Below are 17,474 nucleotides of genomic sequence, written 5' to 3'. Positions count from 1 at the left end.
CCTTTGTCCCTTGTTCTGTCATTCAAAGCCCTTGTCAGAAGTGCTTCCCCAGCTCTCCTGGAGCCCTTCAGGTACTGCAAGGCTGCTCTAAGGTCTCCCTGGAGCCTTCTCTTCTCCAGGCTGAACAGCCCCAACTCTCCCAAGCTTCTCTTCTCTAGGCTTAACAGCCTCAGCCTAGGGAGCTTCTCCAGCCCTCTGATCATCTTTGTTGCCTCCTCTGGACCCTCCCCAACTGTTCCTTCTTGTGCTGGGGCTTCCAGAGCTGGATGCAGTGCTGCAGGTGGGATCTCACCAGAGCAGAGCACCATAGTCTAACATTGAGGTAGGGAGAAGTAAATGGGGAAGAGCCCTCCAGTGTCTCTCCATCATAAGCCCTTCTGAGTACATTCCTTGATTTTAGACTTTGCTTCAGAAGAACTGGGGGGGTGGGGTAAAGAAAATTTCCAAGTTTGCACCCTGAAAATTCCAGCCTGAATTAGAAACTGCAGAGTGCTGAGCCCTGCAGCAGGATCTCTGCCCCAGCAACAGCCACGAACTGCCCCCTACACAAACAGACTTCAGACCAGGCCAGGAAGAGGCCAGGAGCAAATACAGGTCTCAGAAACTCTTTCTGTGGGGGTTTAACCATTTCTACCTGGCATTCAGCTGCAGGCCACAAACTAACAGGCTCCTTTTCAAGCTCATCTGGTTGTACCCAGGCTTTTTAGAGAGACCTGAAAATTCAGCTTGAAAACAAAAACATTGGGTGGCTTGGGCTGCTGCTGGTAGCTATTCCCCAAACCACAACAGTGGTGAGAGAGCAACATGATCCTGTCCTGCTGCTGCAGGAGCAGACTGATGAGGGAGAAGAATCTCACTGCAGACAGTGCTTTGCAAAACCAGGTCCTGTGGCTTTGTGCTCAAACCTTGCACTGACCTCCAAAACCCAGCTGCAGATGGACCAGATACTATCTACACTGATACTGAAAAGAAAGGAACTGACAGGATGAATCCACTGTCTCCCACATCTGCTCAGAGGCTCCAAGCCCTGAGGGAAGATGCAAAGCTCAGCAAACACCCTCAGTTTGTCCTGCATTAAGTGCTGCAGCTCCAGGAACAGAGCTTATCCCACCAGACACACACACCAACCAACAGATAAAGCTGGATCGAGATAAAGGACACCCTGAGGCAGCACATATCCAACTCTCTACCCAGGAGAGCACATGACAAGGAATGGGCCAAGTGAGCTGAGCAAAGCTCTCAGGGCTGTTAAAATGGGTGACTGAAAAGCAGCAGAGAGACATGTGAGCATGAAACACTTGCAGGGAGGTTTTCCCTGCAGAGTTTGTAGCACTCAGGATGCAGAGGCAAACCCACAGTTGGGTCCTGTCATTCTTTGGCCCAAGTGCACCAAGGCAAAAGCTTTAATTACCTAATTACACTCTGCACAGCAGCATTCTGTCCACAGTGCACTACACCACAAGAGCCACATGAAAACCAGCTCTGCAGTTCTGATCTGGAGCTTCATTTCATCCTTCCCCATCTGCATTCAACTGCACAATTCTGAGCCTTCCTTACAGGTTTATTTACAGCATTTGTCCTTCACCTGCCCCACCTCAGATGGAAAATTATTTAAGTCTCTACTAACTTGAGGAGGAATGAGCTCCATGCTCTGGCAGCAGTGTGTGTCACTGCCCTCTTCAGCCAACACAGTTAGATCATTTCAGCAGCAAATACAGAAGGATTCAGGCAACATCAAATAGAGTCAAGGCCCAGAAAGTGGAGCTTGGATCCACACTGCCTTCACTTCTACAGATTCCCCATCAAGTCAGCTCTTCAGACAGCTTCTTGCTGTGAGCCTCCCAAATCTCCACAAGCTGGCCCCAAGCTCTTTGGCTGGGGAACAGCAGACCCAGAAGCCCCTTTTAGGGGGGGCAAAAACCAGCAAGAGGAAAGAATAGCAAGCTGACAAGGTTTCAGTCCCACCAGGGAGTCACCCAGCTCCAGTTCTACTTTATCACACAGTCAGAGAATTGTCAGGGTTGGAAGGGACCTCAAGGATCATTTAGTTCCACCCCCCCTGCCATGGGCAGGGACACTTTCCACTACATCAGGTTGCTCAGGTCCAGTGCAGCCTGGCCTTAAAAACCTCCAGGGATGGGGCTTGCACCACCTCCCTGGGCAACCTGGGCCACGCTCCCAGCACCCTCATGCTGAAGAACTTATTATTACTCTTATCCTGCTTAACAAATTGAAACCATGGAGCCAAGAGAGAGCCCAGGAAGATGCAGGCCCCTGGGAAGGTGAAGACCTTGCACTGGCTGCAATGCACACCATGAAACACGGGGGGAGGGGAGGGGAGGGGAGGGGAGGGGAGGGGAGGGGAGGGGAGGGGAGGGGAGGGGAGGGGAGGGGAGGGGAGGGGAGGGGAGGGGAGGGGAGGGGAGGGGAGGGGAGGGGAGGGGAGGGGAGGGGAGGGGAGGGGAGGGGAGGGGAGGGGAGGGGAAGGGAATTAACCAGCCCTCTGATCATCTTTGTGGCCTCCTCTGGACCCTCTCCATTAGCTCCCTTCTTGTGCTGGGGGCTCCAGAGCTGGATGCAGTGCTGCAGGTCACTAAAAGCAGACAGGCCAGCAGCCAGCCAACTAACACACTCTCTGCAGCTGCAGACACAACTTGGTGAAAGTAGTCTTAAACTCCTAACCTGAGCACAGGCTTAGGTTAGACACCTGCTGTAACACTGGGAGACTTGTCAGTACAAGCAACTGGACATACTTGGTCCTGAAGTCATTGCTCTGGTGTTCCACACCAGTGCTGGATCTGGGGATAAGAGGAATGAAGACTCTCAAATCAATTTTCTGAACTAATCAAAAAGAAATGTTCCAGCTTTCTCCATCAGAATAATCATCAAACCACCCCAGGACCCCTACCCTGGGGTTCAATAGCAGCTCATGACTCTGGCAGCAGTAATGATGCAGCCAAGATGGCCTGGCTGTCACCTCCTGGCTGCTGGGGACAGAGTGGCTGAGAGCAGCCAGGCAGAAAGGGACATGGGGGCACTGGTTGACAGCAGCTGAACAGGAACCAGCAGTGTGCCCAGGGGGCCAAGAAGGCCAAGGGCATCCTGGCCTGCAGCAGGCAGAGTGTGGCCAGCAGGAGCAGGGAGGTCATTCTGCCCTGTGCTCAGCACTGCTCAGGCCACACCTTGAGTCCTGTGTCCAGCTCTGGGCTCCTCAGCTCAAGAAGGACATTGAGAGACTTGAAGGTGTCCAGAGAAGGGCAACAAAGCTGGGGAGGGGTCTGGGGCACAGCCCTGGGAGGAGAGGCTGAGGGAGCTGGGGTTGCTTAGCCTGCAGAAGAGGAGGCTCAGGGGAGACCTTCTTGCTCTCTGCAACTCCCTGCAGGGAGGTTGGAGCCAGGTAGGGGTTGGGCTCTGCTCCCAGGCAAGCAGCACCAGAACAAGAGGACACAGTCTCAAGCTGTGCCAGGGGAGGTTTAGGCTGGAGGTTAGGAAGAAATTCTTCATAGAAAAAGAGATTGGCCATGGGAATGTGCTGCCCAGGGAGGTGGTGGAGTCCCCATCACTGGAGATGTTTAAAAGGAGCCTGGCTGAGGCCCTTGGTGCCATGGTTGAGTTGCTCAGATGGTGCTGGGGGAGAGGTTGGACTGATGACCTCAAAGGTCTTTTCCAACCTGGTTAATTCTGTGCCTCTGTGCAAACACAGCTGGCTCATTCAAAATGCAAGGGACAACCTGAAAAGCAGCAGAATTCCCACACCTGTGGCTTTGCAGGCAGCAGCTTGCTAAGGGGATGTGTTTGGTCTCTCCTGAAATACCTCAGCACCACCTACAGGAAACTAAAGGCTAGACAGCACCTCTGCAGCCATCCTGAAGGCAAGAGGCCTTCCACTGGAACTGCAGGAATCAGCAGACACCAGGGAACACTGAACTGAGAGCTGGGTTCCCATCTGCAATTCCAAGTTCTCTGCCAGAGATCTCTGTCAGTTTGAAGCTGCAGGCTGTCATTGCATGCAGCTGAAGGCTCACTGTTCCTTTGCTCCTCTGAAAGAAACAGACCAAATCTTTCCATCTTGCTTCCTGGGTCATTCTCACTCCTCCACAGTCTCTAGGTGCCCCAAATGCTTGCAATGTGGTGCCCCAAACTGGATAATAGAATCCTAGAAAGGCTCAGGATGGAGGCAACCTCAGAGCTCATCTACTCCAACTTCTCTGCCATGGGCAGAGATGCCTCTCAACCAGACTCAGCTGCCCAAGGCCTCATCCAGCCTGGCCTTGGATACCCTCAGGGAGGAGGCATCCACAACCTCCCTGGGCAGCCTATTCCAGAGTCTCACCACTCTTGTGCTGGAGAACTTCTTCCTCAGCTCCAGTCTAACCCTGCTCTCCCTCAACTTCAAACCATTCCCTCTTGTCCTGCCTCCAGATACTCTCAGGAAAAGTCCCTCTGCAGTCTTCCTGTAGGATCCCTTTGGATATTGGAAGGCAGCTCTAAGGTTCCCCCAGAGTGTTCTCTTCTCCAGGCTGAACACCCCCAGCTCCCTCAGCCTGTGCTCACAGCAGAGCTGCTCCAGCCCTTGAATCATCGTTGTGGCCTCTTCTGGACTCACTGCAACAGCTGTGTGTCCCTCTTCTGCTGGGGATACCTTTTCTTCTGTCTTCCCAGACAAGACTTGTAATTCTATGCCTGCCTGCCAAGGGGCTGCAGCTCCTCTCCCTTGATCTGCCTGCAGGTGTACCAAGCACAGTTCCAATTGTCCAGGCAGAAGCATCAATGGCAGAGTACTGCAGAACACTACCAGATCCCCCAGCCAGCAGCACTGCTGCCTCCTCCAACAGATCTTGCCAGCCACAGGCACAGACCTCTGCTATTCTTCCTAACACCTTCTTACATTTCCTTATGACAGCACCATGCAAAAGTGTCAAAAGAGAGCTCACAGCACTTCTCCCCCCCAGCAATGCCTACATGAGAGAGACACTGCCTGATTCTACAGCTGGGGGCCTCTGGCCGGTCTGTTCCTCCTCCTGTCACGGGCAAGTCCTATCAGCACACTCCAGTCCCTCCAGTCATGGCTAAGTGCCACAAGATGTCACTGTGTCACTACAAAGCTTGGAAGCAAGACCAGAGGGTTCCCAGTCACAAAAACACAGCCCTAGAGGAACAGGAAAAGAAAAGGTGGAGTTTCATGTCAGAATCCCAAGGCACACTTTCAACTTTGCTACAGGTTGTGTGTGATTGTACTGAACAACAGACACCATTCCCTCCAAAGGAGCTGAAACTCACAGCTCTTGAACATAACAAAGAACAGCTTTGAACAGCAGTTTTCTCATGTGCCTTGCAATCATTACATTACTTAGTGCCCCTCAGTGCCTCACCTGCCAGGGCTCTGCAGTTATCCCTACGTACAAGGGAAACCGCAGCCTAGGGAGGCTAAAGGCTTTGCCTGGTCTCATCCCATGTGCTCTGCAGTCAGCAAAGGAGCTCCAGAGTGATTCTCTTCCCTGACAAACACCCTCAGCAAGGGATACAGCAGCTTTCTCCCCGCCAGAACCTCCTGTGCTGCCTGCCTTTCAGCGAGCACACGTCCTGAAGCGGAGGTCTGCCTGCTGCAGACGAGCTGTCAGCACAGAGGCACACTGCAGGAGGCTGCAGCCAGCTCCTGCTGCAATTCAACACTAACTCCACATGCCTTTGAAATCCTTGCCAGATCTTTTGATGGAGTCAAGAAACAGCATGCTACCCTCTCCATTCTGCTGAAATTCTCACCACCTAATCCAAATTCCCTGTCCAGACAGGCAGAGTGTAACCAAATGAAGCCAGGGCAGGATCTGCCTTGCCAAGGGCAGGATCTGCCTTGCCATCAGTACTAGATGCAGCACTTTTCTCTCAGCTGCAGCAGTTCTACACTGTGACACCTCCCAGCCCTGCAATGGACAGAGAACAGCAGTCCTTACAGCTGTGACAGACCACCATCTGTACAGAACCATGACATATCCAAAGGCAGAGCAAGGTAGTGATCAGGGGAGCAAGTCCACAAACATTTCACCTGACAGCTGCCCCTTCACATTGCTCCTCCTGCTCCCAACCCCAAACCCCTGGCAGTCAACAGCATGAAAGGGTGGAGAATTGTAGAATCACAGAATACCCAGGCTCTTCTCCCAGGCAGCCAGCAGCAGAACAAGAGGACACAGTCTCAAGCTGCACCAGGGGAAGTTTAGGCTGGAGATGAGGAGAAAGTTCTTCCCAGAAAGAGGAATTGGCCACTGGGATGTGCTGCCCAGGGAGGTGGTGGAGTCCCCATCACTGGACCTGGAGGTGTTCAAAATGGGATTGGATGTGGCACTTGGTGCCATGGTTTAGTTAGTCAGGAGGTGTTGGGTGACAGGTTGGACTTGATGAGCTCTAAGGTCTTTCCCAACCTTATTGATTCTATGATGAGTCTATGAAGGGGCCTCCAAAGGTCATGTAGTCTGATCTCCCCACAGTCAGCAGGAACATCCTCAACTAGACCAGGCTGCCCAGGGCCTCATCTAGCCTCACCTTGAGTATCTCCACTTCCTAAGGGACATGGCCATGAGATTTCAGTGAGAAGCAGCACACCATGAGCTAGGAAGAAAATCTCCCTTACCTGTCATAGGTCTCTTTGAGATCTCTGGCCAGCTTGCACTTGGGCAGAATGTGGTGGAAAGGTGACTGGGGCCCTTCTGTGCCTGTGGAAAATTGCAACACAAGAAAGCAAACAACTGATTGCAAAGCAAAGAGAGTTCCCCTTCCCCAGCTAGGTATCAAGCACTACCTTAGGGACAGAATCTGCACCTTTTTAATCTACAATCATCTTTCAGAAGCTTTTACATAAACACAAGTTGCCTCTTAAAATAGTAACAGTGAATCATGGCCAACCACTCCTGAAGCTCAGCTCAGCTGAGCACATGGAACTGGGAGTCTGACAGGTGAGTATTTGACCTCCTGTGGGGTTTCACCCCGTGCTAAGATTTAATCTTCAATGCTTGCAGCAAGATGATGCAGCACCATCAGGTACCATTCACCTGAAGCAGCCCTTATTACTTGAGGAAAGGTCTCTGCAGTACAGTGTGTAAGAGCACCCTGGGGGCATTTGCCTGGGAACAGCAGGCAAGAGGGAAGCTTCCACACCAGCGGCCCGCCGACTCAGCACGCAGCCTTAAAGCGGGGCAAGCAGCCTACGTGGGAGTCCTTCTGCCTCAGCCTGGCAGGCAGATCCAAATGTGATGGTTCAGTGCTCACACCCACCTGAGCCAATAAGGAAAATAAACAAGCTGCTGCACTTCCAAAGCTGACATCTCTGCACAGGGGCAGGGCTCTGGGACGAGGCAAAAGCTGTTGGAATACTAAAGAGCGCTAAAACTCCGTCACGCTAATGAGCCACAAGGACAGGAAAAGGGCACAAGAGGAGCTCCTGGACAAAGCTCCTCCTGCAGAAAGCTCAGCACTCACTCTCTGACATGGCAGACACCTCATCCTGAATAGCCAAGATGAGCTTGGCCTCCCTGGTCAGGTACTGGCAGCGGCGCTCCTCGTGCTGCAGGACGATGGCGATCCTGCGGGACAGGTTGTGCAAGCAGCTGATCACCGAGGGGTCTGCGTTGGCCTGCAGGCAGCAGAGGAGAGGAACAGGTCAGGGCTTGGCCATAGTCACATCTATGCAACCACATGGGGGGATCAGCAAGCAAAAGAATTCTCTTCAGTAGATACCAGAATACAGAATAAAGAATTAACCAGGTTGGAAAAGACCTCAGAGCTCACCAAGCCCAACCTCTCCCCCAGCACCATCTGAGCAACTCAACCATGGCACCAAGGGCCTCAGCCAGGCTCTTCCTAAACACCTCCAGGGATGGGGACTCCACCACCTCCCTGGGCAGCACATCCCAGTGCCCAGTCTCTCTTTCTGTGAAGAATTTCTTCCTAACCTCCAGCCTGAACTTCCCCTGGCACAGCTTGAGACTGTGTCCTCTTGTTCTGGTGCTGGCTGCCTGGGAGCAGAGCCCAACCCCCACCTGGCTACAACCTCCCTGCAGGGAGTTGCAGAGAGCAAGAAGGTCTCCCCTGAGCCTCCTCTTCTGCAGGCTAAGCAACCCCAGCTCCCTCAGCCTCTCCTCCCAGGGCTGTGCCCCAGACCCCTCCCCAGCTTTGTTGCCCTTCTCTGGACACCTTCAAGTCTCTCAATGTCCTTCTTGAGCTGAGGAGCCCAGAGCTGGACACAGGACTCCAGGGGTGGCCTGAGCAGTGCTGAGCACAGGGGCAGAATGACCTCCCTGCTCCTGCTGGCCACACTCTTCCTGCTGCAGGCCAGGATGCCCTTGGCCTTCTTGGCTCCCTGGGCACACTGCTGGCTCCTGTTCAGCCTATGCAACTACACTGGGGGATCAGTAAGCAAAATCATTCTCTTCAGTAGCTATCAAAAGTCAACCTCTCTGGCAAGTGGAGAAAGAAAGGGATTCTCACTTGTAGCCACAAAGCAGAAGCTCAGAGAGGTCCAAAGGTAAAGAGAAGACTCAGGGGTTTCTAACCCTGCCCATGTGCATCAAACGAACACAGAACCTGGAGTCCCATTCCACTACTTGGTTTATTTTTTCCAGTTGTTAACCATGGAATTGTTTGGGTTGGCAAAGCCCCCTGAGCTCATCCAGTCCAACCACCAACCCACCACCACCATGGCCATTCAACCATCTCCCCAGGTGCCATGGCCACGTTTCTTGAACTCCTTCAGGGATGGTGTCTCCATCACCTCACTCTTTCAGTGAAGAAATTGGCACAATTTCAGGCTATCTCCTGAAATTGAGGGATGTCCAGCATGGGTTGAACATCTCAATAACCAACTTCCCCTAAACCTGTGTGCTGTGGGAAACGCAGCTGCCATATGCAGGCAACTCCCCAGCCTTGGGTTATGGGCTGGCTGCAAGCAAAGCACCCAAAGATAGATCATGACCTTCACAGATTCTACTCCAAAGGTGCTGGAGTGCTGGAGCAGCCCTCAAGCCAAATATCATTCCAAGGTAACAAAGGATTTGGGGAAAAAGCCTCACTGATAGGCCTTCTGCTAGCAGAGAGACCAAAGAACTCAATTTCAGCCACTGAGAAAGGAGTGTCAAGCTGGGGTTGTTCAGCCTGGAGAACAGAGGGCTCCAGGGGGACCTAAGAGTGGCTTTCCAGTACCTGAAGGGGGCTGCAAGAAGCCTGCAGAGAGGCTGCTTCCAAAGGCCTGCAATGATAGGGCATGGGGCAGTGGTTTGAAATGAGAGCAGAGCAGATTTAGATTGGCTGTTAGGAACAAGTTCTGCACCATGAGGGTGCTGGAACATTGCAACAGATTGCCCAGGGAGGCAGTTGAGGCCCCATCCTTAGAAATATTCAAGGTCAGGCTTGATAGGGCTCAGGGCATCCTGATCATTAGGGAGGAAGTCCCTGCTCACTGCAGTGGGGTTGGACTAGATGACCTTTGGAGGTCCCTTCCAACCCAGACCATTCTATGACTGAGAGAGTTGGGGTTGTGCAGGCTGGAGAGGAGAAGGCTCCCAGGAGACCTCATTGTGGCCTTCCAGGATCTGCAGGGGGCTGCAAGATAGCTGGGGAGGGACTTTTGAGGGTGTCAGGGAGGGATAGGACTGGGGGGGGAATGGAACAAAACTAGAAGTGGGGAGATTCAGATTGGATGTTAGGAAGAAGTTGTTACCCAGGAGGTGGTGAGAGCCTGGCACAGGCTGCCCAGGGAGGTGGTGGCAGCCTCCTGCCTGGAGGTGTTTGCAGCCAGGCTGGAGGTGGCTGTGAGCAACCTGCTGCAGTGTGAGGTGTCCCTGGCCATGGCAGGGGGTTGGGGCTGGCTGAGCCTTGAGCTCCCTCCCAGCCCTGACAATTCTGTGACTCTATGATCCTGTGATTCAAGGTGCAGGCTCAGGTCACTGGGAGTACAAAGACTGCAGTGCCTTTAACGCAGCCCAGCCGCTCCCTGCTGCTGTATTCATGTCTGGCTCACACACTGGCAGGACAGAAGCTAGCTAGGAATTACCAGCACATGATCAACAGTTGGATCCCAAACCAGAGTGACTTTGGCTAGATGCTCCCCAAAGGCACCAACATGGCTCAGCACTGACCCTGCATTGGTGTGGCCCCCACGAGAGTGCTGGAAACATCTATCGAGTCAGTCCAGCTGACAAGGGAGGGAGGGGAGACCTCAGTGGCTCCAGGCTGAGTAAGCAGCTGCTGCATGTTTGTGAAGATATTTAAAGGAATTCAGAGTTCTAGCTAGTGATAACTTGGCAAGCAAAGGAGCCAGCCATGACTCAGCAGTCGGCGCTCCGCTGCTCTTGCTGAGTCACGACACGTTGGTTACCCTGCGGCTTCGCCACAGCAGGACTGCTGCTGATTATAGCACTTGGGACTGTGCCTGCTGGGTCTGCCTGCTGCAGATGGACTCTCAGCTTTATCTCAAAATGCCTCCACCCACCCCCTGCAGTGCTCTACACCATGGCGGGGGGAATCCACTTGCTCCTCACACAGCACTTTAAGAAAGCTGACAGCTCTCTGTGCACTAAGAGTGGCTGGGGGGCAAGTGGGGCTTCATCCACACAATTACAGCAGTGTCATCACACTGCCAAAAAGCACAGGAAGCAAACTCTCCTGGATTCACAGAATGTTAGGGGTTGGAAGGGACCTCAAAAGATCAACCTCCCTGCCAGAGCAGGAGCACCTAGAGCAGATCACACAGGAACACACCCAGGCAGGTTTGGAGTATCTCCAGAGAGGGAGACTCCACAACCCCCCTGGGCAGCCTGCCCCAGGGCTCTGTCACAGGGAAAAAATGTTCCCCCCTGTTTCCATGGCACTTCCTCTGCCTCAGCTTCCACCACTGCTCCTTGTGCTGTCATTGGGCATCACCCAGCAGAGGCTGGAGCCAGGCTCTGGGCACTCCCCCTGCACAGCTTTACCAACATGAATGAGGTCACCCCTGAGTCTCCTCAGATCCCTGTCTCTCTTGAACTGGGTAGCCCAAAACTGGAGACAGTATTCCAGGTGTGGTCTCACCAGGGCAAAGCAGAGGGGGAGAAGAGCCTCCCTAGATCTGCTCTGACACTATATATAACCAGTCAAGGAAAAATCAACCACTTCCATGAGGACAGCTCTTCCAACTCCCTCTTTGCCTTTTAACATGGTTTTTCACGTGTGTACATGCCACAGAGTTAATATGATGCCTCCACAGATGCAAGAGAAAGCCAAAGCTTACAAATCAAACAATGCTTGAACCAGGGGCTCATGCCACCTAACTACCCAAGCCAGGATCCCTTAACCCAGATACCAACATCCAGTCAACATCAGGCTGGGGAAAAAATCCAAGCAAAACCTTCACATTTGGTCCAGGCTCTTGCTGAGCATCAGAATCTACTTATTCTTCACTTGTCCTCCTCATTTAGAATGCTACAGCTGGCACTCTCCTGGTACAATAATCTCATTGCTAAGAGGAAGTAGCTTGCAGTGTCCACTTAAAAATCCTAGAGGCACTGGGCAAAGGCACACATGTGTGTGTCACCCAGCATGAGGAAGGGCTCAAAAGAGCCCTGTCCTGAGCCAGAGCAGCTTTCTGAGTGACTCTGCCCTGAGCCAGATTGGGTTGCCTGACCCTTAAGGCTGGCAAGAATGAGCCTCTGTCCAGTCTGCCTGCTGGAGCAGAAGTGACCATCAGTGACCAAGCCTCAGGGAGTCTCCAGTGCTCAGCACTGTGCCAGTAGGGATCTGGTCCTGTCTTGGGCAGGAGTAGAGCAGTCACAGAGCGAGAGCAGCACCTGACACACAGGACAGACAAAGCCAGGCTGCCTTCTGTGCAGCTCAGTTGGACAAGCCTCAGCTGCAGGGTGTAGAGAACTCCCAGCAACTCCCAGCTCACCAGCAACAGCAGGCAAGACAGAGAGAGCATTTGCAGCTGGGGTCAGATCTGTTTTGCAAAGTGCTTGCCTGCATGCCCTCATACCTGGGGCATTTCAACCCAAACACTCTGGAAAACCTCCTGCAGAGAACAACTGCACTTGTTTCCCACCAAGCTGCAGAACCTCCCCACTTGCCAGTGTCACCTTCAGCTGGGGACCACAAACCCAAACAGTGTAAAAATGCCCCAGTGAAGCTGGGCCCTGAATGTCTGACAGGAGCTCACTGGAGCATGAGTCTGCTGTGTTCTCTCATACACCTGCAGAGCTTCCCAAGTGTCAGCTGGCAGTCAGTCAGTCCTTACCCTCAGTGCAAACACCACGTTGAAGAGAATCATGGTAGGCATCTCTCTCTTTGGGGAGGGATCAGTTTTGGATACCTGAAAAATACAGTTTACAAAACCCCATTAGACAGTGCCAGGTAGGGCTGGTAACAAAGTGGGTGGGAAGCCAAACAGAAAGGAAAAGCAAAAGCCTAGGAGTTCAGTTTTTCATCATTGAAGCATCATGGCTACTACCACTCAGAAGCTGTGGAGCAGAGCCCAACCCCCATCTGGCTCCAACCTCCCTGCAGGGAGTTGCAGAGAGCAAGAAGGTCTCCCCTGAGCCTCCTCTTCTGCAGGCTAAGCAACCCCAGCTCCCTCAGCCTCTCCTCCCAGGGCTGTGCCCCAGACCCCTCCCCAGCTTTGTTGCCCTTCTCTGGACACCTTCAAGTCTCTCAATGTCCTTCTTGAGCTGAGGAGCCCAGAGCTGGACACAGGACTCAAGATGTGGCCTGAGCAGTGCTGAGCACAGGGGGAGAATCATAGAATCAATAAGGTTGGAAAAGACCTCAAAGATCATCAAGTCCAACCTGTCACCCAAGACCTCCTGACAACTAAACCATGGCTCCAAGTGCCACATCCAATCCCCTCTTGAACACCTCCAGGGATGGGGACTCCACCACCTCCCTGGGCAGCACATTCCAGTGGCTAACAACTCTCTCTGGGAAGAACTTTCTCCTCACCTTGAGCCTAAACCTCCCCTGGCACAGCTTGAGACTGTGTCCTCTTGTTCTGGTGCTGCTTGCCTGGGAGAAGAGCCCAACCCCCACCTGGCTCCAACCTCCCTTCAGGGAGCTGTAGAGAGCAAGAAGGTCTCCCCTGAGCTCCTCTTCTCCAGGCTAGAAGGACTTCCCTGCTCCTGCTGGCCATACTATTCCTGATGCAGGCCAGGATGTCACTGACCTTCTTGGCCACCTGGGCAGGGGTGGCCTTACTCATGTTTATAAAGATGTGCCCAGAGGCTGGAGCCAGGCTCTGCTGGGTGATACCCAATGCCAGCACAAAGGGCAATGGTGGAAGCTGAGGCAGAGGAAGTGCCATGGAAACAGGAGGAAAAAAATTGCCGCTCTGAGGGTGCCAGAGCCCTGGAGCAGGCTGCCCAGGGGGGTTGTGGAGTCTCCCTCTCTGGAGATACTCAAAACCTCCCTGGACACATTCCTGTGTAACCTGTTCTAGGTGTCCTGCTCTGGCAGGGAGGTTGGACTGGATGATCTTTTGAGGTCCCTTCCAACCCCTAACACGCTGTGATTCCTGGTCATGGCCATGGAAATCAGCACCAGCTCAGCCAGCAGTCTCATCAGGTGTCTTGACTCCTGCATTCCAGCACCTGGGTTTGACTCCCTGAGCACCACTGTAACAGATCTTAACTAAAGAGAATTCCATGGATTTCCCATCCCAGCTTATACCTGTTCTTTCCTCAAATCCCCATCTGAATTGCATCAACTGCTGCTTTTATCACCAAAAATCCAGGCTCTAGAGCTCCAGTACTAAAACAAAAGCTTTGATTCTGACTGCCTGCAAACTTCCAAACATTCTCCAGCCTCCTGGATGCCTTCTGCAGCAGCAAGCTTCATCCCTAATGAAGGAACAGGGTTTCTGGTGGGAAGGAACAGTGTGGAAGCCAAGAGGAGCAAGCTGAATTTGCACATCCAAGAACTGCACTGACTCGAGTGAGTGTCACCACAAGATGGAGCACAAAATCCAGAGGACACTCCTGCCACCCCTGAAGCTCCCTGCTGAACACCCCCCCAGTGCCAAGTGAGAACAGCTGCACCCTGCCAGGCCACACACAGAGCTAACCCAGCATCTGGGCTCCACACAACATCTGCTTGTGCATCAGGAACAATTTCTGCCCCAAAAGGGTTGCCAAGCCCTGGACCAAGCTGACCAGGGCAGTGGTGGAGTCTCCACCACTAGAGGGGTTTCAAAGCCATGCAGATGCATTGCTGAGGGGCATGGTTTGGTGGTGACCTGGCAGTGCTGGGGTAATGGTTGGACTTGATGATCTTAAGGACCTCTTCCAACCAAAACGATTCCAGGAGTCTTAGTTCTTAATGTGGTGTTTGAGACAGGACAACCAGAGAGAAGCTGGCAAAAGCAGGGCTGCATCCACCCCTCCTGACAGGTATCACAGGATCACAGGATCACCAAGGTTGGAAGAGACCTCAAAGCTCATCAAGTCCAACATGTCACCACAGTCCTCCTGACTAACCCATGGCACCAAGGGCCACATCCAATCCCCTCTTGAACACCTCCAGGGATGGGGACTCCACCACCTCCCTGGGCAGCACATCCCAATGGCCAACAACTCTCTCTGGGAAGAACTTTCTCCTCACCTCGAGTCTAAACCTCCCCTGGCACAGCTTGAGACTGTGTCCTCTTGTTCTGGTGCTGCTTGCCTGGGAGAAGAGCCCAACCCCCACCTGGCTACAACCTCCCTGCAGGGAGTTGCAGAGAGCAAGAAGGTCTCCCCTGAGCCTCCTCTTCTGCAGGCTAAGCAACCCCAGCTCCCTCAGCCTCTCCTCCCAGGGCTGTGCCCCAGACCCCTCCCCAGCTTTGTTGCCCTTCTCTGGACACCTTCAAGTCTCTCAATGTCCTTCTTGAGCTGAGGAGCCCAGAGCTGGACACAGGACTCAAGGGGTGGCCTGAGCAGTGCTGAGCACAGGGCACAAGGACTTCCCTGCTCCTGCTGGCCACACTCTGCCTGATGCAGGCCAGGATGCCATTGGCCACCTGGGCACACTGCTGGCTCATGTTCAGGCGGGTGTCAGTCAGCACCCCCAGGTCCCTCTCTGTTTGGCAGCTCTCAGCCACTCTGACCCCAGCCTGTAGCTCTGCCTGGGGTTGCTGTGGCCAAAGGGCAGCACCCGGCACTGGGACTTGTTGAATGCCATCCTGTTGGCCTCTGCCCATCTGTCCAGTTGGTCAAGGTCCCTCTGCAGAGCCCTTCTGCCCTCTAACTGACCAACCTCTGCTCCCAGCTTGGTGTCATCTGCAAACTTGCTGATGACTGACTCAATTCCCTCATCCAGATCATCAATGACGATGCTAAAGAGGCTGGGGCCCAGCACTGCTCCCTGGGGCACAGCACTGGTGCCTGGCTGCCAGCTGGCTGTGGCACCATTCACCACCACTCCCTGGGTTCAGCCTCCAGCCAGTTCCTAACCCAGCTCAGAGCTGCTGGCCAAGCCAGGGGCTGACAGCTTGGCCAGCAGTTTGCTGTGGGGGACGGTGTCAAAGGCCTTGCTGCAGTCCAGGCAGAGCACATCCACAGCCTGCCCCACATCCACCAGGCAGTCACCTGGTCATAGAAGGAGATCAGGTTGGAGAGGCAGGATCTGCCCTTCCTAACTCCATGCTGGCTGGACCTGAGCCCTTGGCCATCCTTCAGGTGCAGTTATTGCCCCCAGGATAATCTGCTCCATCACCTTCCCTGGCACTGAGGTCAGGCTGCCAGGCCTGGAGTTTCCAGGTTCCTCCATCCAACCCTTCTTGTGGCTGGGGACCACCTTGGCCAGTTTCAGTCTCCTGGGACCTCTCCAGTGAGCCAGAACTGGAGGAAAATGATGGAGAGCAGCTTGGCAGCTCATCTGCCAGCTCTCTCAGCACCCTGGGATGGATCCCATCCGGTCCCATGGACTTGTGGGTGTCCAAGTGGCTCAGCAGGTCCCCAACTAATTCCTCATGGATTTCTGGGGCATCACACTGCTCCCCGACCCCATCCCCAGCTCAGGAGGCCACTGGTGCTGAACTCCTGCCCTGCTGTTAAACACTGAGGCAAAGAAGGTGTTCAGGACCTCAGCCTTTGCCTTATCTTCAGTCACCGTGTTCCCCTGCAGGTCCAGTAAGGAGTGGAGGTTCTTCTTGCCCTAAGCTGCAGCAATGAACTGCTCAGCAGTGAACTCCAGACCTGGAGGGCTTCCACTCAGTAGTCTTAAAAGTCAGTGACCTACAAGAAGTGCTGAAGGTGTTTAATTTATTCTAAAGTGTAAGTGTAGTTCTTTCAGAAAGGCAGGGATGGGAGGGGGTAAAGCCTGGCTTCATTTCTTCTTTAGTCACAGGTTCCAGGACGTCCTGTGAACATCATTAAGATTCAAAAGCATTTTTGAGTGTGGGCATGACCCTGGTCCTTCCTTAAAACACAAGCAACTACCACCATGAACATGGACACAGAGCTGCTGGAGTGAGGCCAGAGGAGGGCCACAAAAACCATCCAAGGGCTGAAGCAGCTCTGCTATGAGGAGAGCCTGAGGGAGCTGGGGGTGTTCAACCTGGAGAAGAGGAGGCTCAGGGGAGACCTTACTGCTCTCTACAACTACCTGAAGGGAGGCTGTAGCCAGGTGGGGGTTGGTCTCTTCTCCCAGGCAAGCAGCACCAGAACAAGAGGACACAGTCTCAAGCTGTGCCAGGGGAGGTTTAGGCTGGAGGGGAGGGGAAAGTTCTTCCCAGAGAGAGTTGTTGGCCATTGGAATGTGCTGCCCACGGAGGTGGTGGAGTCCCCATCCCTGGAGGTGTTCAAGCGGGGATTGGCTGTGGCACTTGGAGCCATGGTTTAGTAGTCATGAGGTGTTGGGTGACAGGCTGATGATCTTTGAGGTCTTTTCCAACCTTATTGATCCTATGAATGGTTTGAAGTTGAGGGAGAGCAGGGTTAGACTGGAGCTGAGGAAGAAGTTCTCCAGTACAGGGGTTGTGAGACTCTGGAATAGGTTGCCCAGGGAGGTTGTGGATGCCTCCTCCTTGAGGGTATCCAAGGCCAGGCTGGATGAGCAACAGAGTCTAGTTGAGAGGTGTCCCTGCTCATGGCAGGAGGGTTGGAGTGGATGACCCAGAGACCATCTTCCAACCTGAGCCATTCTAGGATTCTGTGTGCAGGGGGAGAAAAGAGCTGGAAAGGAAAATGCTGAGGGAATGAGAAGAATTCAGAATGCTGCTACACAAAATGTGGTCTGGCACCCAGGATTAAATACTGCTGCTCTTGAAACTCCTGAATCTCATCTCAGTGAGAATTTGCTGAGCTATTCTGTTCATTAGTTTACTGTGGTATGAACTCTGAAGAAACCCAAACCAAAGAGTGTCAGGTTAGTCAGGGCACTGCCTTTGCTCCATGGGAAAGGATCTCCACTTAGCTTCTTCCTAAGGGCAGAAGGGTCCCAGATTTAGACTCAAAGGAACTCTGGGAGATGGCTGCCACATCTAGATG

General features: G+C 53.4%; 1 protein-coding gene across 4 annotated transcripts in view; it reads right to left on the bottom strand.

Moving 5' to 3' along the window:
• Positions 1–17,474, bottom strand: part of NPRL3 (NPR3 like, GATOR1 complex subunit) — a 72,551-nt gene that overhangs the window by 41,108 nt on the left and 13,969 nt on the right. For all 4 annotated transcript variants that reach the window (XM_054180730.1, XM_054180728.1, XM_054180731.1 and 1 more), the window contains 3 exons: positions 12,254–12,328; positions 7,471–7,624; positions 6,626–6,707 (listed from right to left, as the gene is read on the bottom strand). In XM_054180730.1, coding sequence (XP_054036705.1) covers positions 6,626–6,707; positions 7,471–7,624; positions 12,254–12,328 — 311 coding nt within the window. The remainder of the gene's footprint in view (positions 1–6,625; positions 6,708–7,470; positions 7,625–12,253; positions 12,329–17,474) is intronic.

This window comes from Dryobates pubescens, chromosome 4 (genome assembly GCF_014839835.1).
Source record: "Dryobates pubescens isolate bDryPub1 chromosome 4, bDryPub1.pri, whole genome shotgun sequence".
NCBI classification, from domain to species: Eukaryota; Metazoa; Chordata; class Aves; order Piciformes; family Picidae; genus Dryobates; species Dryobates pubescens.
This window is presented reverse-complemented; position numbering and strand designations above follow the sequence as displayed.